Below are 23,765 nucleotides of genomic sequence, written 5' to 3'. Positions count from 1 at the left end.
TCTCTGAAGTTTTCTTTGACATGGCTCGAGTAATGGCACATGAAGGAAATAAATCGGGTATCTCTTGTTCAATTGGCTCTGGATCCTGATCTAAACTAGGATTATCAGTCACAAGTGGATTAGTAATGACCTTGTCCCCAGCAAGGTCGTTTCCAAGAAGAAGGTGAATCCCTTCAAAAGGCAAAAAAGGCCTAATACCTAAAGCCACAGGTCCAGAAACAAAGTCCGAAGACAAATAGACATTATGGAGAGGAACAGGAATGTAGTCATTACAATCTACCCCCTTAATAAGAACTTTAGAACCTGAAAATGACTTTTCAGAAAACGGCAGGGTATCTGCCAACAAAAGAGACTGGGAAGCCCCGGTATCTCTTAAAATTTTGACAGGGGTAGCGGAGAGAAATCACTAGAAAGTGATATAAAACCATTATGAATAAATGGCTCGAAAATACCCATAATGCTATCTTGAGAAGAATTGACCTTGACCTCATTAATTGGGGATAAGAGGGGTTTAACCTCAGAAAATGTGTTGCACACATTATTAGACTCTAATTGAGTTGATGAAGAAATAAAGCCGGTTGGCTTAGATCCACTTTGACCACTTTGACCTTCACGTTTTCTTTTCAATTTGAAACACTCTGACATTAAATGGCCGTCTTTCTTACAATAATTACAAGAAAGTGTACCAAACTGTTTGTCAGAAGGAGATTGAGACTTGGGATCTGATGATGTGGGAGTGTTACTTGAACTCTGTGAACTGTTGTCATTTGATTTTCTACTGTCCTTTGAAAAATTCTTGGATGAAAAGGAGGAGTTAAATTTACCTGCATTGTTTCTGTAGAAAAGGACTGGGATGGTTTGCTGAGAAATGAAGATTTGTGGGTCAATGAATAATCATCGGCCAAACGTGCAGCAACCTCTAATGTATCTGCCTTTTGTTCATTGATAAACGTCTTGATGTCACTCCGGATGCACCTTTTAAATTCCTCAATCAAAACAAGCTGTCGTAATTTGTCATAATTCTGACTGACCTTTTCAGAAGAACACCAACGATCAAACAGTTGTTCTTTTGTTCGAGCAAATTCAACATAAGTTTGATCCTTCACCTTCTCACAATCCCTAAATTTCTGACGGTAAGCTTCAGGCACCAACTCATAGCCCTTGAGAATTAATTCTTCACAGAATCATAATTTGAAGCCTGCTCTACTGACAACTGAATGTAAATTTCTCTGGCTTTACCCACCAAAGCACTCTGCAAAAGCATAGACCAGGACTCCTTAGGCCAATTCAGACTCTGAGCAATTTTCTCAAAATGAAGGAAATATTTATCAACATCCTTTTCTTGGAAAGGGGGAACTAACCTGAAATGCTTAGTGATGTCAAACTTGTCTGAAGGGAAGAATTTTCCTGATTGTCCAAGCTCTAAACGTCTCATTTCTAACTGTAGTCGATGTTCTTCCAATTCTCTCTCCTTTTCTCTCTGTCTTTCTTCCATTTGTAATTCTTGTCTTTCATTTGTAATTCTTTGTCTTTCATTTGTAATTTTTCCTGCCTTTCCCTTTCTTCCATTTGCAATTTTTCCTTTTCTAATTCCAATTCTTAAGCTCCAAATCTGCCTGTATTTCTAATTCTAATTTTTGAGTTCGAAGGAAGACTCAGGCTCATAATCTTTTAAGGCAGACTCTCAAAATGGCCAGAATTAACTAAATGTTTTGCAATCTTGAACTGAATTTCTCGCTTGCGCATAGATCTTTTGACATCTACTTTAAGGAAATTTGCCAGTGCTATGAGGTTGTCTTTTCTGAGGAATTAAATGTGTCCTGATCAAGGTCATCCATAAATTCGTCTGGCTTGAATTCCGCCATGATTGAATTTCGCTGAGTTCACAGTATACAGTAGTTTTGAAAAGGCTGTCAAAATGTTGTCAAACGGCTCAAAATATTCGTATCCCGGACAAGCCCCCAATTTGTTACGTGCAGAGAAAACGAACAAAAGGGTGAACTCAGCAGTTAACGTTTAAACAAAATTTATTACGAAAAAAAACTAATTGCTAAGTCAGGGATAGAGTACAAGCTTTAAAAGTGTACAGACTACTTATCTCAGCTGGGACGGCAAAGCTCCAGTCTCAGAGTTGTAACAGTCAGTTGAATGAATGAACAGTCCTTGCAGGCTTGCAGCTGCACAAAGTCCACAGTATAAATCCAGCGTTGACAGTGAAGGTCTTGAAAAGTCTTGAGAATGACTACTGCTGGAGTTATAGTAACACACAAGAGACACGATCCCAAAGTCTGACTGGAAGCTGTGCACGTCCCTTTTATAAAGGCATATAAGAACAATCTAGAACTTTTATTGACATGCTAATTACTGTTCTAAAATTATCTCCCTTACACAACTAATCAACTTTCCAGAACATTCCAAACATGACTAATTGAATTCAAGGTTGTGAGGTCATCAAGGGCAGTGACCTTGAGAATGTTCTAGACTAATTGAACTCAGGTCATGATGAGTGTGGGGGAAATGACCTACATAACAAATATATATATATATATATATATATGTGTGTGTGTGTGTGTGTGTGCGTGCGCGCATGCATGTGCGTGTGTATACATAACACAAACACTGAGTACCAATTGCATGAATTGCTAGCATAAACAACCTCAGTTATGCTTCAACAATATCAGTTTCAGTGTACTTCCAAAATATTAATATGGTAGTCCCTATGGAATATCAGAATAATGCAGCAGATACTTGTAATGAACAATATACAGGTACAGCAAAAGTGAAAGTCCATCCAGAAAATGAACAGAATTCTGGCATAAAAACAAGAAGTAATACACTTTCGAAGTTACTATCTTTTCAAATTATATTACTGACAGTTATTCTTGTTTCATGTCAGCAACTATTCATACTGCTCTGTTCACTGACATTCTAACATTCTAAATTGTCTGTCGTCAGATCTCAACTCCCTGTATAAGTTTTACGATAAATGTTTCGATGGAAATTTATGTATATATTAATATATATACATATATAAATAAATAAATAAATAAATAAATATATATATACCTACACATATCAAATGGGAGCTGACAAGAAATCATAAATAGGAGCAGCTGGATTATGTTGGATCACATCACAAGACTCAGTGTTGTACATGGATAAACTAGTATATAACCATCTTGGTTCAAAGCCAGGAGTAATCAGTTCATACATTTCTCAGATAAAGCTGAGAATGGGTGATACAAAAACCATGGGCACCATAATTCCTTTGTATACAGGGTCTACAAACACTAATCAAGGTGGCAACCCTTCAGTTATTTCAAATTTGAGTGAATTGAGGAGGGATGAATGGCATACTTGCCTTGAAATGAAGTCCATTGGTATAAGATGGTGAATGGCAAACCATGCAATGCATGATGGGTGCTTATTAAAAATTCATGTTATCAGGGATTTGATACACTGTCAACTGAGTTGACCAATGAAATGGCTTCAAAAGTGCATTGCAGCTATAGCTATAACATAGCAAAATGAGTCTAGCCATTAAAATGAACAAATCTTCACAAGTTCTACATTTGAGTACAATGTACGAACTCCAAATGTATGATCAATGGGGAGTTCTTCCTAGTTTCAGTCAATTTTCTAAATCACTCCAACAAATGCTTGAAAATAATCAAAATCCATGACGCCTTTGAAAACAGAAGACAAAGACAAATGCCCATGTAGTCCGCTGTATCTGATCCATCCATAATTTACGTTTCTGATATACTGTATACATCAATGGAGAACGTTACGGTGCAGTGGTTTTGTGGGGAAAGCTATTCACACACTTTCTATAAAATTTAAGCATTAACGAGAATGGATGACTTACTAAGGCTTCCAGTAGTTTAACAAGAGGAGGGAGAAAGAGACACGTGGATGGTTGTTTGTAAAGTTTTAATTTTTCTTGTTGTAAGAATTACATTATTTGTATAACTATAATTGACACACAGTCTTTGTACCGACTCCATGGTAACCAAGACCTTAATTTGAATCAAATTTACCGTAATAAAATAATCAGATTCATAACTACTTTTGCTCATTACAATAACAATATACAATTCCTAAATGACTGAGTCAAGTTGGTACCAAGCATTGTTCATGATTTCTTTCCTTGAAAAAGTTCAAGTAATCAGAGTTCTATATCAACTGACATGCTCATGATTCATTTCCATGGCAACGACTACCTGCATTACACTGAACAGGATGGCTTGAAGTGGTCTGGCTAAATTCAAAGTTTACAACCTGTCTCTTCCGAAATCTGTGGAGTATCAAAGTTTCTCAAAGCACAATGTACTTGTATCCTGTAAACTCTTCTAAAATATCAAATGTATTGCACACAACCAAGAATGAGAGTAAAAGTATTTGTACAATCTTTGTGACATTATATAGTTTTTCCTTTACATTCAGATCAGTCCAGTAATTTGCAATATTTGCTGTAATTTTCATTTCTTAGCATCACTGAAACACTGAAATTTATGTGTACGATTGAACTGAGAATTAGTCATAATTTATGAATGTTTCTGGAGTATTTCAAAGGAGTCTTCATCAAATCAAGCTTTCAGACCAGTGTGATATGATAATCCTGATTAACTTTGTTGCCACCTTTCAAAATTTGAAATAACTGGGCCAGGATTTAAAAAATTTGAAATCATTGGGCTGGGATTTGAAAAATTTGAAATCATAGGGCTGGGATTTGAAAAATTTGAAATCATAGGGCTGGGATTTGAAAAAATAGGTTTCTGCATGAATCATCACAGTCAGCTCCTGGCCACATCAGATTACTTTTTAGTTGCACTGAGTGGATCATCAAATATACTTGGTGCATCAGCATCAAATATTGATTACTTTTTTGTTGCACTGAGTGGATCATCAAATATACTTGGTGCATCAGCATCAAATATTGATGCTCCTGAACTGCCTCCACTTTTCTTCTCCGTCTTTTTCTTGGCTTTTGTCTTCTTGGGACTATTCTTTGCATCACCAAATATACTATCTGTTGGTGCAATAAGGTCAACATTCAACCCATAAATAATTCAAATTGTGAATTTTGGAAACTGAGCTCAGGAAAAACAACAGCATTGCTATGTATAAAATCAAAGCATTGGTCTGTCACACAATTTATACCATTCATTTTTCACCCTATCAACAACCTAAATGTACTCTGTCACACAGACAAGCTTTGTCACAAAGTCACACCATTCCTCTGTCACCTAGTCACAACACCACTGTCGCAAAAATCAATGTACTGCAGTATTACACTTGCAGAACTGCTCTTACACAAAGTATCGACATTGTTGTGTCACACAATCACAGCCCTGCTCTGTAACACAATCACAGCCTTGCTCTGTAACACAATCACAGCCCTGCTCTGTAACACAATCACAGCCCTGCTCTGTAACACAATCACAGCCCTGCTCTGTAACACAATCACAGCCCTGCTCTGTAACACAATCACAGCCTTGCTCTGTAACACAATCACAGCCCTGCTCTGTAACACAATCACAGCCCTGCTCTGTAACACAATCACAGCCCTGCTCTGTAACACAATCACAGCCCTGCTCTGTAACACAATCACAGCCTTGCTCTGTACTACAATAATGCCACATGTCAGTGATGCTACCACTGTACTACAATTCAAAAAAATCTCAACAGTAGAGTCAAAGACATCACCCATACACCATTTTAAAGAAAGCCAATAATACTATACCTCCTTCAACTTCCTTGAACAAAGGATCTTTCTCCTTTTTCTTTTTCTTCTCCTTGGGTTTACTTTGAGGCAAATCAGCGAATATATCGGTGTTATCAGCAAAGAGATCACTCTCTTTGGTTTTTGACTTTGCTTTCTTGGTTTTCTTCGGTGAGGCAAACAAATCATCATCGTCTTCATTCTACCATTGGAGAGAGAAATAGTTGAGTGTTAGTGAGAGAGAAAGAGAGAGTTAAAGAATGAGTGCTATGACATTTTCTTCTTCCTGTAAACGGCCAAAACTGAAGGAATAATAACAATGGAAACATACCAAATCTTGGTATGAAAATATTTTATGCATGACACCTAACACATTAGTATTTAGTTATGGAGCGAGTATCAATGAGTGTTGTTTTAGTACAAAAATTTGATGACAATGTGACTCACTGTAAATTGACAACAATCATGTACCTTGGATCATGCACTATATGATTGGAGAATAAAAGATTTTGTTTCTCAGGTTCATCGTCATTGCTACTAGGAGAATGAGATTTGAACGATGCAAATACAGGCTACCACTTAACGTGTGCAAGGTATGATAAACTTCAACAGATCAAATGAAACACACTAAATGTCTGTGAGTGATGCAAGGTATTCAGGACTGTACAATGTAATGTAGTCCAGCAAGCAAGCCACCCACGGATCCTTCGCCATGGTTTGACCCAATCCAAGTGTTTTACACGGTGAAGTTGGACCTCTACACAAGATAATGAGGATGGAAGGGTTTAAAGTGGAAAATTTTCAGGGCGGCTAATATGTGAATACTTCTTAAAAATTTATACAAATTACATTTATGGTAATGACTCATTCTGTAGGAAAAACTAAACAACGAGAGCAAAGGGGTGTTTTCCTGAACACAACCTCATGATGATTTCACAAAACTTGGTCTGGGTAGCTATTTGATTGGGAACACTACGTGTATGGTATGTATATCAGAATGATTTTGTCTTACATCTAGGACTGGCTTCTTTGCTTCTTTCTTCTTGGGAACAGCACCACTTGTGACCGGTGTATCTTCATGCTTTTTGACTTCTTTGACCTCTGGATAGATATAAATGTCAGAAAGGTTAATGTTGTCACGATTTTGATTGGATAGACCCTAGTACCTTGGCAGATTATCATACTGCCTAAACAAAGCAATTTACACACAAATCACTGCCAATTTTCACAGCCACTTTTGTATTTATCTTCATTTTCAGCATTATCATCATCATTATTATTATCATTGTTGTTGTTGTTGACATCATTTTGGTATTTCTTGACACTCCAATATTTCTGGTGGAAAAAAGATTATGTAATTGACCAATTTTTTCTAACCTGATGATTTAGTTGGAGTACTGAAAATATCATCCTCTTCTACATTTGTTTTCTTCTGAGCTGTGCTTGGAGCAAAAAGATCATCGTCATCAACAGTGCCTATTGTTTTTCTCTCCTTTTTACTCGATGAACTGAAAAACCCGGCATCCGGGTTGAGGTCATCCTTTCCATCTGATGCAGCAATGGACAGAAAGGGGTCGTCTTTGTCAGGCTTGTCACTCAGCAAGTCATCGTCACCGAAGATATCTGCCGGTTTGGACTTTGTCTGCCTTGTGTCGTCAAAAATGTCATTAGTTTGATTTGGCCGGGTGGACCCAGCTGATGCATTGTTTGTAGTACTATTCATGGAATCAATCTGCTCACTTCCAACATCGTTCTGTTCTATCGACGTCTGACGTAACTTTCTTGTAGGTGGACGTCTTTTTGCTTGCCCTTTTACTCTGTCCTGTAAAAGAAAGTGAGAAAAACATTTATGACAGTGTTTTGGGCATCTCAAATCATTTGCAGAGCAGTATAGATGTATAAAGATCTACTGAATATTTTGAAGAAACCAAAATAATACTGAAAGCTGAGAACTGCACAGCATGCCAAGATTACACCAGTTCAAGATTTTGCTAGTCTAGCTGTAATGGCATAAAGTCAACCACAAATTCAAAGAGTCTCTCTGCATTCTGACTAATATAATCAAAATGATATAAACAGATATCGTTTAGTGAAACTTCATTTCGATGTCACACACAGACACACAGACACACAGACACACACAGACACACACACACACAGCAGAGAGTACGCAATACCTTTTGTACTGTCTGCAGGGTCTTTGCCTCCACAGGTTCATCAAAACTCACAGCTGCTGGCTCTACATCCTTTCTGGGAGGTTCAGCACCTGGTAGCAATGCTGATGTGTTGATATCAAGATTTACCTGGGAAAAAAATGAACAATCAACATTGTGGTGACGATGGCCACAAATTAAATTTGCCCTTCAGTATGCTTGTGAATGACCATAGTCGTAGGCAGTGTGCGAAATTAAGAGAAAATAGCTTCAGGTCATACGGACCTGCACCAAGCCAAAGCTTCAGGTCCTTACAGAAAACTGCCGGTCCTCAATAAATGCAGTTGTTAACGACCATTAAAGTCAACTTCTCCACCAATACTATGCTTTTGAATGTTGTAATATTTTAATTTTTCATGTCCTTTTATCACTAGAGTCAGCAAGTATTCACTCCAAAAGACTATTGTTCACATAGATTGCAGAATAGTGTAAGTGAATGATCATGAAATATTTATCTACATGATCTGGAATCTGAAAAAGATCACAGCCCTCATCTTCCTCACTGTCATGCGCACACATTTATCAATGTTTTCCACCACAGGGGTTGGGGGGGGGACTATGGGGCTAACAGGAGAATTAGACATTTTTTCCTAGCCATGTCAAATCCCCCACTCTCGGACTATAAAATGATGTCAAACACCCAGGGGCCGGGGAATACAGGCTCATGCACTGGCTACATGTGGCTGATGAAAGCAAGAAAGTTTGTCTCTCATGACTTTCTATGGGGAATGCTGTTCTCTACATTGCTGTGTACAATTGTACACTACACCAGGGCATGTGATATTGTGATTTGAAAATGGTTGGCGAGCTGAAAATCACTTCTGAAATAAGCCAACGCAAGTGGTAGAAGAGTGGGTTAATAACTTAGTACCCTAAAAACAGTCATGAGTAAGGGGAGTGTATGAATAAAATTTGTACGCAAACTCTGATCACTACGACTTTTTTATTGTGATGTAAAACAGAAGGGAGAAAATACCTGGTATATATTTTGATATGACGTATGGATTACTTTCAAAATTTTTCAAAAAATAAGTATGCTTAAATGTGGCCTCTGTTGCATTCATGAAGAAACAGATGAAGTTGTACTTTTAATTAAAAGGACAAGTATCGTGACTTTTTCTCGATTATAGAAATTGCAAACAACATGAATGGCACATGTCGCAACTCGCGGAAATGAATGCACATTTTCTGATCAAAACGTTTTGGCTGAGCGAGTCCTGGGTCTCAACGCCCTTTGAAAGCTTAAAGTTATTAACATGACTCTGAAAAGTTTGACAAACACTCGATACTGCTGAAAACCACGACACGATCAGTTAATGATACCGTAAAATCTTAAAAGACGTAATTTTTTGCGACATTTAGGCCTACAGTCCAGGATGACGGTAAATTTTGCCTGCCTGTCGTAAAACGGTATACATCGAAACAATTTGAAGCCCTACTGTCGGCCTCTTACAGTATACACGATGGATCGTGCAACTCGATAAAAACTGTTATGATAAGGCCGCTCTGTTTTATAAAATGTACACTTGTTATCATGTCGATATATCGTGGTAACTGCAGTCGGCCTTGTGAACTTTGGTTAAAGATCAACGAGCAAGCAAGATGTTTTAGCGGTCCACAAACAAACGCAGCGAAACGTGAACTTGACTGTCGACTGCATGTAGCACAATTGGGCTGTCGTGTAACATCTAGTCCTTGTATCGGGTGTAGTTCAAAACCATAGAGGTAAAAAAATACCTCCATGTTCAAAACCAAATATGTTTAGTCAACAGCACCGTATTCGCAGTAGGTTTTGTCTTAAACTCTTCTATGAACCGTTTATGTTCTGAACGCTTCAATGGAAAATCAAAGCAAAGAAAACGGAGTCAGTTTGATAAAATGAAGGGCTGTATTATGTACATTTGTGTACATGTAAATTCTGAACACTTAAAGGGACTGGTCAGTTTCTTCGGCCTGGGGGGGGGGCGGTGGATTCATGGGGGGGGGGTTTCACCCTGTTTTTGACTTTGGTGATGGGGGGTCACCATGTTTTGAAATGCCCAATAGGGGGGGGGGGGGTCAGTGTGTTTTTGAATTTCGACACAGGCTCGTCATTGCCTGAAATGCATCGTGTCTGCCACAAATTTTTCGGCGCGCCCTTCGGGCACGTAACTTTAACCCTTTCAGGCCTAAACCCCTATATGTAGGGGTAGCTCTGGTAAGTTACCAGAAAGTCAGGCCTGAAAGGGTTAATAATCAGACATATTTCAGCACGCCCAACTTTAACATATCAGGCATATATATATCAGAGATATCTGTATGTTCAATATTTTTCAGCGTGCTCTTTGAGCACATTACTTTAATATATCAGACATTTTTCAGCATGCCCTTCCTGTGCATGACTTTAATATACAAGAAATATATATCAGAGGTATCAGGATGTTTCATATTTTTCTCCGCGCCCTTTGGGCGCCATACTTTAATAAATCAGAGATATATGCCAGAGATATCTAGATGTTTGCTAAGTGAAAGTGTACCGTTATGAAATCTGCATTTCATATGAAAAGCATGACAAATTCATGATACTTTTCTGTTCTCTGTATGAGAAAGCAACATGCACAAATATTTCACAATATATATTTGATAAAGTGACTTATTTTAGAGATAGAAAAATGACAAGATATCTTTCGTTGTCATTGATGCAACTGTTTTCCTTTGTGTCTCAGGTTTTCTGTAGAATGATTCTTTTTTATGACCAAAATAACAGTTAAAAAGGCAGTTTTTGTCATTATTAGCTGTGCTTTTATGGTTTCAATGTTACAAGAAAAGGTCATCTCAGACACTGCACACATCAGATTTGGCTAAAATGCCTCTCTATGGCTCCTCAGGAGATTTAATTGGATGGCTGGCAAGTCTTAACACCCATCAAAATTTTTGATTTACTGCTTTTTCCTCTTTGATATTAATGATTGACATCCATTTCTGTTCAGGACATCTGGTTAAGCATAGAAAATGTGAAATACATTCACAACTCATTCAAAATGTACTGTATTCAAACTTCAAGATTGACACTTTGAAATTCCTATCTTACAACTGACATGTCAACAATTTCATTAAAACACAGAATGACTGTTAAAATATAAATGTATGTAAAATATATATATATATATATATATATATATATATATATATATATATATATATATATATATATATATATATATAATGTCCACTTTTTGTTTTACAGTTGTCGCGTGCGGGGGGGGGGGGGGGGGTCACCCTGTTTTCAAAATTTGGAATAGGGGGGGGGGAGGGTCAGCCACTTTTTGACGTCGGCAAAAAATAATCCACTGCCCCTCCCCCCCAGGCCGAATAAACTGACCAGTCCCTAAAGTGTGGAACTAGTGAAGTGATACTGGGTGTTGTTGTCATATGACACAGATATGCTAACATTACCAGGGTTACACTCACTAGACGAGTATTATTATAATATTGTGTCACATTGTTGCACCAAAATCAATCCATTCCATTGCTAGAATCTGCATGCACGGACGTAATTCATAATGATCTGAATGTAATCAGCTGCACCGTGCTATGCGCGTCGATCGGAGGGATTAGAATTTTCATAAATGTAAAAAGTCGCGGGACAAAAAAATTACCATGTTGCGACATTGTCAACCCCCCGGTCTGGCAGGTATGTAAGCGGTCAGAAATCACCAAAGTGCGCCGGCAGTCTGCGCCGGCGCATTCAAAACTGCGCCCCCATTTTGCGCCGGTAAATTGCGCCGTCCAAACTGCGCCTTACTCTGCGCCAAAACACTTCCTCTGAGTGTCACAACATTGAGTAGTCGCACTTGCGTAGCAGGACGCTTTAGCAGTGTAGACTGTAGATATTAATATTCGTGCCCTAAAAAATGCAGCTCGAAAAATGACGTGAATTTGCAACAAGTTACTACGCACATACGTACGTGGATTTTCGACATGTTTTCAGAATGGAGTCTCGGAGGTACGAGACCATGTTATGTTTGTATGGGACGGATTACACTCACTTGGCGGTATCGTGAAAGGATATGGCTTCAGCAGCAGTCATAATTTGTGAATTTTGCATCTCCATTAAAGGCCTGCAGGGACTTGATACCCAGGATCAAGTTAATCCCGTTCACCTTTGACATTCACGGACGGGATCGAATGTTTATGTCTGTGTAAATTACGGTCACGATTAGTGTGCACTGGAGGTTGTACACAGGCCAATGTGTTGACATGCAAACAACAGATTATACGACACTGAATATAACGGCAAGACCAGTATACATGTAGGGCCTACAGAGAAACGTTTCATGAAGCCCACAATGCTTGTAGCAATAACAGGTGTACTTCAACAGAAATTACAAAGGTACAGTCTATCCACGACGCCGCTGCAACTGGCGTTATTACGTTCGACTTCGTTTCCGATTCGGTTACCCGGGGCTCTGGCTGCAACTGTACAATTATTGCAGCTAAACGATAGCGTAGATGTCGTGCCATTGCCAAGATACTCTGCTATTTCCGATCGTTTCGTTTACAGAACTACTAAAAACTCTCTCAATTCGACAAGCAAAAATAATTACGGTTTGAAATCGGTGCATTAATTAATATTTATAAAAATAAGAAAATGTGACATCACCGATAATAAGAAACGTGGTGTTGAAGAACATATTTTATGAATATAGAAGACTACGGCGACCATTTTCTGAGACTACGGCGACCATTTTCTGTAAGTATACATGTAATCTAACTTTAGCAAACTTGCAAGTCAAACATCCGAAGAGTAACGTCAATATTTTTGGTTTTGTTCTACTCATGTTATAAAATAAGTCAAATTTCGGGAAAGTATCTGTACATTTTCGATATCTGTGCAGCGCAAATGTGTAAACCGACACTGCATTTATCCATCCTAAAGACCATGATCAGTTAGCGACTGCATAAACCCCTCCCCTCCCTCCCTCCCTCTCTCTCTCTCTCTCTCTCTCTCTCTCTCTCTCTCTCCCCCCCAAAGTTTAGCCATTTGATGTTTTATTTTGCCGACATTTATTTAACGGTTCACGATCATTGCTCCATGTTGATGTCGATTTTGATTTACGAAGTTTCTTCGCAACTGGAGACATGTCACGGCCTGGAGCTAGTTTTCACTATAAAAACATTCTGTAAACGTTTTTTGCTTCCGAATGGAGGTGACAGGTGACTTAGTGCGTAAAATATTGAAAGGCAATATTTTTTTTTTTTTTTTTTTTTTTTTTTTTTTTTACAGAAAAACGCAAACAGGACAAAAAGCAAAAACAGACACAGGAGAAGAAAAGAGCACAAAACTAACATTTCCACTTCATTCTATGTTTTTCAAGTGTTCCATTCTTAAAGGCTATATTGAGTTCAACTTCTTTGATTGTACTGACCACTCTCGTGTAGTTACTAATTGTTAATCTCTTTGGGGTTCTGACATTACAATGAATGTATTGTTTCGCAAGGATGAGTAGATGTTCTAAAAGAATATCCTTTGCATTGAAATCATAACCAAAAATGACTGACATGGCATCGAGTTGAATATCTATGTTGAAAGCATCGAAAACATATAAAGAAAATTCTCTCCAGAATGCTTCTATGATTGGACAAAACCAGAAGCGATGTAAAATAGAGTCAAGACGTTCAAGACAAAAATTACAGAGCTCACTTTCCACTTTACCTAATTTCTTTAAAATGACATTGGTAAAAATATTTCTATGTAGAAGGTGGAACTGGAAAATTCTACTTTTGATTCAATGGTGCACTTATATGGAAGACTGAAAATTTTCTTCCAAGTTTTACATCAAACTCGCCAAATGTCTTTGCCCAGAAATTCATAGTCTTTTCTGGCATAGAAACAAAATCTTTCATTATTAATTGATGGATAAATTCAAAACATTTCTTGTTAAATACATTGATATGAAATTCTGAATGGCATGTATATAAAGGGTAAAACATGCTTACATGATATTTCTTCTTGTATTCCATGATAGCTTTGACAATACCGAAATAAGTAATAAAATTAATTTGTACATTGTGTCGTAACCTAAAACTATTGTAATCTATAGCCGAACCTTCATTAATGAAATCTGTCAAAAAGTTAACATTACAATCATTGAGTTTCTTTGAAAAAATTGTTTTTCCACCTATCAAAATATCAGAATTGTTCCACACAATACAATCCGACTGAGGATTTACATTATTCTGAAAATTTAATTTACACCAAGTATAAATAATATCATATAAAAAAGGATAAGCTTTGAAAAAATTAGGAATATGACGAATGTGCAAATTACAATCAAAGACAAATAAACCACCAAGTGAGGACAAAAGATGGGTATAAATCAACTTAATTGGGGTATTGTTTTCCATCTGAATCAGTCTTTTTACCCATCGAACTTTCATGGCCATGCAAATCGCTCTGAAGTTTGGAGCTTTCAGACCCCCAAATTGTTGGCCATTCATAAGAATGGTCCTTTTTATTCTATCACCTTTATTATTCCAAATAAATCTGAAAATAATACGCTCTAAATCTTGGAAAATATTGTCTGGAGGATTGGGTAACACCGAAGCAAGGTAAGTAAGTTTTGACAATGCAAGACTTTTCAAAATAGTGATTTTGCCATTCAAAGAAAGATTTCTGGCTGACCATATGTTGAGGAGAATCTTCATTGACTGGATTTTTGGTTCATAATTCAAAGCAAAGACATTTTCTTTTACACTAAGAGGGATAAGGACACCTAAACATTCAATTGGGCCATGTGACCAAGTGACAGAACATGTCGTCTTGTAATTGATAGTTTTTTGACGCAAGGTACCAATTTTATAAACTTTAGACTTGTCAAAATTGACTTTCAAACCAGAAATCTGTTCAAACTTATTCAAAACTAAAAGCGCTTCATTAAGAGACTGTTCAGTGCCATTCAAGTAAAGAATTGTATCATCTGCATACTGTGAAATCTTATGTTCACGATCACCTATCACAATACCCTGAATTGACAAGTTGGACCTTATTTTTGCAGCAAAGAGTTCAACACAAATAATAAACAAGTATGGGGACAGGGGACAGCCCTGGCGAACTCCTCTTTCAATAGGAAAAAATTCGGAGGTCCATCCATTGTTGATTACACATGACATTGGGTTAGAGTATAAAAGTTTTATCCAATAAATTAAAGAATCACCAAAATTGAAATACTTAAGTGCTTTAAAAAGGAAAGACCAGTCAAGGCGAATCGAAAGCTTTCTCGTAATCAACAGAAAATACTAATCCAGGAATTTTTTCCTTGTCCGCAAAGTTAATTATTTCCATGAGAGTGCGAATATTCTCTCCAATATACCGAGACTTTACAAAACCAGTTTGATCAGTATTGATAACTGACGGGAGGACCTTACGAATACGGAAAGAAATTGCTTTCGAAGCAAGTTTATAATCGGCATTCAGCAGGGAGATTGGTCTCCAGTTTTTTAAATACCATGGATTTTTGTCTTTCTTCGGGATGAGAGAGATGACTCCTCTACGTTGTGAGATAGACAGCTGGTTTCTTGAGAAAGCACAATTTAAGGAGTTCAGGAGAGGGTCAGAAATGGAATTCCAAAACACTTTATAGAAATCAACGGGAATACCGTCTGTACCTGGTGAACGCCCATTTTCTGTTGATTTAAGAGTAAACAACAGTTCTTCCTTATTCAACAAACCTTCACAACTTTGCTTGGCTTCATGATTCAGTTTGCGTATGTCACTAATATCTGGTAAGAAATCTTCAATAATTTGGTCTGAACAGCTCTCCAAATTGCTATGTGTTGAGTAAAGCTTTTTATAAAAGTCTCTCTCTTCATTCAAAATTCCCTTTGGATCCGTTATAAAGGACCCATCATCACACAAAAGCTTTGAGATACACTTATTATTATAGTTACGCTTTCAAGTGACAGAAAATATTTAGAGCTTTTCTCTCCATCCTCATAATACCTTGCTTTAGAGCGAATCATAGCACCTTTGGTAGCGTAATCTAGCAAATTTTCTCGCTCTAATAACTTCTCTGACAACTTAATTTCTAAATCGTGTGTATTATCAGCCTGTATGATTTTTTCTCAAGTTCACTAATATCTTTTTCCAAATTGACAAAAAAATACGCTGTTGTTTCCTTTTCCTTGATGCAAACTGGATTGTTTCTGCTCTAATGTTACATTTAATCATTTCCCACAACAGTTGGTCGTCAACATCTGTGTCATTCGCATACATATTTTTGGTCTCATCAATACATGCATTTATGGTACTCACATAGTCAATGTCACTCAAAAGTGAACAATTTAATTTCCAAAATCCTGGACCACGTATCTTATTGTCAATTTTTAAAGCTATAGAAATGAGTGAATGATCAGTACGGAAGCCTGGGCTAATGTCAGCTTTGATCGTTTGACTCACTAAACTAATAGACAACAAAAAAAAATCTAGTCTGCAATGAACAGGCGGCGTCTTCTGTCTCCAAGTATACCTACGAGTGTTTGGATGCAATACCCGCCACACATCGCTCAAATCAAACAACTCAGAGTTACGGCGAATAACTTCTTGAGAACGAAAATGAGTGGATGGGTTCCCACCTTTCTTATCAAGATGAACATTGGAGACTAAATTGAAATCGCCTCCAATGATACGCTCTCCTTCAGGGAATTGACCCTCCAAAATATCAAACACTTTCTCAAAGAATGACGGTTGATCATTGTTCGGTGCGTAAATATTACATAACACAAGCCTACGATCATTTACAGTAATATCACAGATGATACATCTGCCCTCGTCATCACTCCATGAATTATTTATGACCAGTGGAAAATTATTGTTAAACAAAATAGCTACTCCTTTTGACGTTGACGAGCCGTGACTGTATAACACCTGGTAACCCCATTCATTCTTCCAAATATATTCACAATCTCTAGTTGAATGCGTTTCTTGGAGAAAATAAATGTTGAAAGACTTCTCTCTAAGCCATAAAAATACCTGGCGTCTTTTCTTTGTATCTCCACACCCCCGCACGTTTAAGGAAGATATATTTAAATTACTCATCCGTTTTTAACCGTAAAAGTAAGTTGAAAACTGAGCATTTAACTCTGTCTACACGATATACATTACCAGACATCTTTGAGCGGAACGAGAAAGAGGAAACGAAAGCACCCAGACAACAAACGGAAAAAGCGGGAGACGGGGCGAGAAAAGAAAGACCAAACATACAAAGAAAGGCGAAAGAAGCCAAAAAACGCAAAGAAACAGAAAACAAACCAAAAGCCACGCGTAGGTTATAAAACCTCAAGTTTCAGACATCCAAAACCACAGTCATTTTACTCATCTTTTTAGATCTTCAATTCGTATTGTTTTAGCCGCCGTTGTTTACCGGGTTCGCGTGGTTCGTCGCTGTACTTGATAACTCTTGGCACTGACCACGGAATGAAGGCAAAGTTCCCTTTGCGGCGAAGTTCATACATTTTCGGAAGTAGTTGCTTCTGTTGTCGTCTTGTTTCTTCGTGTACGTCATCTGAAATACGCATTTTGTCTTTATCCTTTCGTAAGACCCTTGCTGCGGTGCGGAGTACTTCATCTCGGTCTTTGTTGCGAAGGAATTTGGCATGTATAGGACGTGGAGTTGCACCTTCACGTGGCTTCATAGCTACAGGTGAACGGTGGGCTCGCTCAATTTCTATATTCCTCATTATTTTCAGTTTGTCTTTCAAAAGTTCGGTTACAAAATCAGTGCAATCTACACTTTCCTTTCCTTCGATACCTTCTGGAACATTATGTAGCACGATGTTATTTCGTCGACTACGATTGGACAAATCAACAACTTCCAACTGTAACTTTCTCACCTGCTCTGTTGTGGCAAAGGTTTCTTTTACCTTAGTCAGTTCCTCTTTCACTTCTTCGACTGTTTCTTCAAAGAAACTGGCAGCATTTTCTAAGTCTGTGCACGTAGTCTCTAGCACGTCTACTCGTTGTTCGACTTTCTCCAATCTTGAGAGTGCACGGTCTATTTTTACTGCAAGTGAGTCCAGCAGCGGCATCCGTGACCATATGCTACGAAGAATTTCTTTGTCTTCATATGTAAATTGTGCTGGACCTGTTTCTGTTACTGCTCCTACCTTGACGCCAGTTTCTACTTCACTTTTTCGCTCAAATAAGGACATTTTCGAAATAAATATCCTGTCAGCCAATTCCCAGTATCTTAAATTATCGCATGTATGCAGAATGTTTTTGAAAGGCGGCAGGTTGACAGGTTTGGTGTCTGAAACGACGGAGCGACTCAGCAGTGATGTTCACCCATGGACGGACACGTGGCGACACCTTATATGAATTTCACCGTTAAGAAAGTCTATGACTTTCAAACTAGTCGTACAAACAACAATAAGCATGGTGGAGCAACGATACCGACGTATTTTTTCCTCGACCTGTGATGAGAGCGACTCGCTGAAATTTTCCAACCTGGTATTGGTAAGTATTTGGCTTTTCCCCGTGTGCTGGGTTATGTAGGCCTACACGTAAACAAATTATACAAAAGTTGTATTCAATGTAAATTAATAAACCTTTCGAACACGAAAGATATTCGGATATCTGAACCTCAACATCGGTTACGCAGCTCGAAAGTTATCCTCCGAAACAGGACAGGAACATAATTGGTCAAAGCGGGATTTCGTATGGTATATAGATATGCAAACACGCGGCTCATTGTTAGAAAGCATGCAATGATGCTCCCTTATGTAAAGATGAATGTCTCATTCCTATTTTTATTTAGACGAATATATCAACTTCTTGGTGTTTGGTATTTTGAAATAAGTGTGTTGCAATAATTACCATCGGGGACTTCAATGATGAATTCACTCAGCGGTTCGCTCATGATACACAGCACTTAGCTGTGGGTCCATAGCTGTGTGTTTTCGGACGGGATTCCTGCCTTTTAGGGGCTGGTTTTGACTTTTTACGATTTTAACCCCGCGTGTGGTGGTGGGGTTAAAATCGTAAAAAGTCAAAACCAGCCCGTAAAAGGCATGAATCCCGTCCGAAAACACCACAGCTATGGACCCACAGCTACACAGCACTGTACTTCCATGGAAATCGTATCGCTGTTTTAGCAATGACTTTGATCGTAAGTTTTCATTCGACCAAAGTGATGAAATAAATGCTGACAAGCACTAACTATGAACAGACCGAGTTCACTTCACATTTTCACTATCGCTCGCACTTTCAAAGTGAGCACGTACACTTCAAGCCCTCACATTCGCTCTCCTAACTTTGGCCTCGCCCCAGGGGCCTCGCACTTGTCGATTTCTGGTACCCTTACATACCTTACGTCAGGAAGTAAGTCGCGAGAACTGTCGCATTTGCTGTTTGCACGTTAAATGAGAGTCTCAAACCCAGTCTCAAATTCACTCGCAAATATATATCACAAAGCGAAATGGGAGTCTCAAGTTCAGTCGCAAACGTGATCGCACTTTGACTCTTTCTGTGAACTGAGAGTCTCATCAGGAATCAGTCGCATTCCTTATCATTTGGGGTCGTCATGAGTTGGAAGTAGCAGTTATTGGACATTCAAAGGTCGCAGAATTAGAGCAAGAATTACGGTCCACGAGGTTCCGATCAAACAAGGAAAGTATGGAGTGTCCGGTTTACGGCTGCACCGCCTATTCAGACACTGAGACAGCTAGGACACTCTCGCCATATACTGAGTATAGAGTTACCCTACGAAACGTATAATGGCAGAGATATTTGGCCATCGAAATAGTTTGCGAGTAAAATTTAGCATCTTTTTTAACTGTGAAAGTATTTACCGACAAGGTTCGGGTAGAAACTACAAACAGATTCAAAGGTCGATTTACGATGCAAATGACACTCGACTGGCCGAGTTACCTTCCCTCTCGGGTGATGTTATTACATACTACACATACGTGTCGGAAAAAATTACTCCCATCCTCCATATTTTAGTGAAACATTTCACCATATTCCCCACGAAAAACATGAATATTTCTTTGAAATCGCCTGACTAAACCAAAATAGACTTTTAATACCGTGCTTGACATTGAAACTTCGCAATGGTGCAGAGCAGAGTAAGGGCGCAGTTTGGGCGGCGCAATATACTGGCACAAAATGGGGGCGCAGTTTGAAATGCGCCGGCGCAGTTTGCAGGCGCACTTTGGTGATTCAGACCGCTTACATAGCTCGGTCTGGCGTACCATAGAGATCAAATTCCCCACTACCAGGACAATCAATATCCCCTGTTGCCGGCACTCCCACGGTGGAAAACATTGATAGGTGCATGACATTTAAGTCTGAATCACATGATTCAGAGTCAGTCATCATCTGCATCTGTTACAGGTCTTGACGGAGAAATTTTCATCATTTATTCCAAATTTCAGTCGGTCATAAGGACCGACATGTTGCTAAAAACATTCGGCCCGACGAGAAATCTGTCGGTCTCGGACCGTCGGACCGACGTTAATTTTGCACACTGGTCGTACGTTTATCATTACCATAAATCTGTGACAGTTTGCTACATTGTAATATGCAGGGTGTGGGAGGGGGGTGTCAGGTTTGGATTGTTGCAGAGAACACTGACAAATTTGCATCACAGAAAGTACAGTAGGTCTGTTTATGTGTTTATGTCACAACAATTTGTGTTCATCAATATCATTATTGATAACATACTGGTACATATAGCATGTTTCAGCTACATACTGTGTATAAATGAGCTACTTTTACCTGTATTCTTGCATGCATTGTGTTAACAACTTATTTTTCTGTGTTAATGCGCCTGTACTGAGATCAGTATAGATCTACAGTAATTTGTTAGGTTGGCATGTTCTATACACTAGTGCCTATAAATAAGCAAGGCCAATTACCGGTATATTATCCTGCCAAGTTCATATTTCATCATCACATCAGGCTAAGATTGTTAAAACCAGGAGGCATTGCATGTCCTGTGTGTAACATTTAAAGTAGAACGTGCCTCAGGGACAGATATTCAGACTCTCAAATTTCTACAATTCTTTTCATATCTTGTGGGGGCTCACTTTAAAGCTCTTGGAGAAAGAAAAACTTCCACCGTCTTAGTTTTTCATAAATCCAAAATTGAATTTTTCCTCAAAGAGTTAACACAGGGAGGGTGGCCATTTTGAATTTCAAATATTGCAAAATATCGGACAATTTGTTTTGCTACTTCTAAACTTTGCACAGTGACCCACGATTTTTATTGGTGATTTGTAAGAGAATGGTTGAAAGTTTCATCCAGGAAAGTTTGAGCAAAAGTTTAAGTCCGTAACTTGCGAGGCTCATGTACCTTTACACAAATATTTCAAAGTTTGAGAAAACACATGCTGTGAACATGATCTCTAATGATAAACCTGCTCTGCTACAGCATACCATGCTGAGTCATTGAAAATACATCTAGGTTTTGGCTCAATGCCATTCTTTTGCTACTTTGGCAGATATGAAGTGACAGGCCATGTACAATACAGATTTGATGTTTTGAAACATACTTGCAGTTTGCCAACAGATTTTGATGGGCTTGATGACCCACTACTTGAAGGAGATGGTTTTGGAGAGTCCAGTGGGCTTACTGTTGACTTTGGTGATTCAGACGGACTTGACACAGGCCGTGGTGAAGTGACTGGTTTTATTGCTGGCTTTGGAGAGCTGGTTGGACTAGCAGTTGGAGACTGAAAACACACAACAACAAGATATACATGTGTATGAGTTGGTATGGATGATAAATGTAACCAACTTTCACCATTTTGATTTGCTAGTTTCGAATTAAAAAAGACTGATTTCCTGGTGAATTCTGCTGTAGGAATGAGGTGATAAAAATCCCTCTCTCCTTTTCCCATTCAATCCTTTGTACAAAATGTGTTTCCACTCTTCAAAGTATTTTTCATTACATGGGTATCATCATCTACTGTCAGATGTACAATTATCCTAGACACGTCTCTTCCAATACACTGTCATTTAAATGCATTTCATATGCTTTGGTCACACAGGTTGTCAACCTGTTAAACCTTGCTTCTATGAAATTTTTTTCTAGTTTTCATAAATCCAGAGTACACTGAATATCAACACTGGAAGTGACAAAATCGCTTTTGTATTTGATGTGTTCAGGGAAAAATCAAACCTTATTCGTCTCTTAAATGTGACTCCATTTAAATGTGATGCAACAAGGATTAAATACAGCAGGTCTACATATACATCTAAAACATTTTCATTCTGGTACAATGCATACACTACATGCTTTATAAATATATTGTCTTTAACAACAAAAAGTCAACAAAGACTTTGTATTAAACTAATATTTCTGTATTTGATGCATGTATGTCAGAAACTGTTGCATTTCATTGTGTTAGCATGGGCAAAGCCTTTAAAACATTCAAACATAATGGACAACTTTGAAAAATTGTCACATGCTAACCTCTTTTGCAACATCAGGCTTTGGTTTGACAGTCTGCGGTGGAGTGGTTGCTGTTTTGGACTTCGGCACCGGTCTCTTCACAGATTTGAACTGTGGAGGTGATGTTGGTGATCTGACACTACCAGTGTGTAGTGGTGGTGGTTTCCTGCCGAACAGATCATCATCATCATCATCATCCAGGGGAGAGTCTAAAAATAGTTAGTAAAAAACAATAACATTGTAAAACGAAAAAAGTTGGAAAAGTTACGAAAACAAAAAACGGTCACTGCAATAGAAAATTTCCAATATCACTTTAGAATGAAAACACTATATTAAATCTACCTAAAGTACCTACTGATAATATATCAATGCAATCTGACAAGAGATTCTGAAGTTTTTGATTTTTAACCATTTCCACATTATTGAAATCTCATTTACACATTTACAGGAGCATACATGTTCTTCCCCCCAACCCCTACCCCCACCTTATGTACAATTCCTGATGCACATTGGCATGACATACTCAGGTGATACACAAAGCAGTTCTCTAGTTTTTGCAGTGAACAGGCAAACATACATACAGATAATGGATATTGACAAAGTCAAATAGCTCCTCATCTATATTCCTAATGGGAGCTAAAAACTAAAGCTGTAGAAATTGATGGAAATTAGATTGTTTCATTTGAAAGCAATCTGCATAACCGTTGCATGGCTTTTAATTGTCAGTTTTGTTGACATCAGTCTTTCAGTTTCACTACAAACTTTTCTGTATTCAACCGTTGGAAGACATTATGTTCTGTATTAGGCCGAACAAAAAAAATTGTGCTGTTCCGATAACCTGACCTACCCTATTTTATATCTGCCGACCCTAAACTTTTTAGAGCTACTTAAACACAGAAGTAAAAAAAAGAAAGAAAAAAAAAACATAAAACCACACGTTTGTTACTTGGCATTTGATTTTTGCTTGAACGAGGATGTCTTTTATGTTTTTTTCCTTTTATATGTATGATACATTTTTCTGGGAATGTTGTGGCCAGCGTTTGATCACCCTGCACCCCTGAAAAATGCATATTTAAAAATAAAAATATTTTGAAAAAAAAAAAATCCCTGCCGACCCGCCAACTCTATTTTTGAAAACCATGTTATCAGAACAGCACAATTTATTTTTTTGGCATTACAACTGAGAATAAAGCAAATAGTTGTGATCTTCATGATGGCAGGAGAAGAGGGTTGAATGACCTCAAATCAGCAAGTCATACCGGTACACACAGGGGTGAAGCAAATACCATTCAACTATCATACATGTACGCCAGGGAGGACAGATAAAATGTATCATATCAACAGTAACTCGTGCTTGCAGGCTCATAAGGGGACAGTTTAAAACAAATACCAGCT

At 38.1% G+C, this 23,765-nt stretch overlaps 1 protein-coding gene across 2 annotated transcripts in view; it reads right to left on the bottom strand.

The window, feature by feature from the left end:
• Positions 1 to 4,644: 4,644 nt before the first annotated feature.
• The window catches only part of LOC139150864 (WASH complex subunit 2A-like), a 52,166-nt gene continuing 33,045 nt past the window's right edge, over positions 4,645 to 23,765 (bottom strand). The window contains exons 24-31 of one of the 2 annotated variants that reach the window (XM_070723291.1): positions 22,392 to 22,579; positions 21,469 to 21,648; positions 7,903 to 8,028; positions 7,103 to 7,547; positions 6,738 to 6,826; positions 5,747 to 5,927; positions 4,945 to 5,032; positions 4,645 to 4,881 (exon numbers count right to left, since the gene is read on the bottom strand). In XM_070723291.1, the coding sequence (XP_070579392.1) occupies positions 4,818 to 4,881; positions 4,945 to 5,032; positions 5,747 to 5,927; positions 6,738 to 6,826; positions 7,103 to 7,547; positions 7,903 to 8,028; positions 21,469 to 21,648; positions 22,392 to 22,579 (1,361 nt within the window). In that variant the 3' untranslated portion in view covers positions 4,645 to 4,817. Of the gene's footprint in view, positions 5,033 to 5,746; positions 5,928 to 6,737; positions 6,827 to 7,102; positions 7,548 to 7,902; positions 8,029 to 21,468; positions 21,649 to 22,391; positions 22,580 to 23,765 lie in introns of both variants that reach the window. The other variant, XM_070723293.1, reaches the window with a different exon arrangement.

The sequence above is a fragment of the Ptychodera flava genome, chromosome 15, assembly GCF_041260155.1.
Source record: "Ptychodera flava strain L36383 chromosome 15, AS_Pfla_20210202, whole genome shotgun sequence".
Classification (NCBI taxonomy): Eukaryota; Metazoa; Hemichordata; class Enteropneusta; family Ptychoderidae; genus Ptychodera; species Ptychodera flava.
This window is presented reverse-complemented; position numbering and strand designations above follow the sequence as displayed.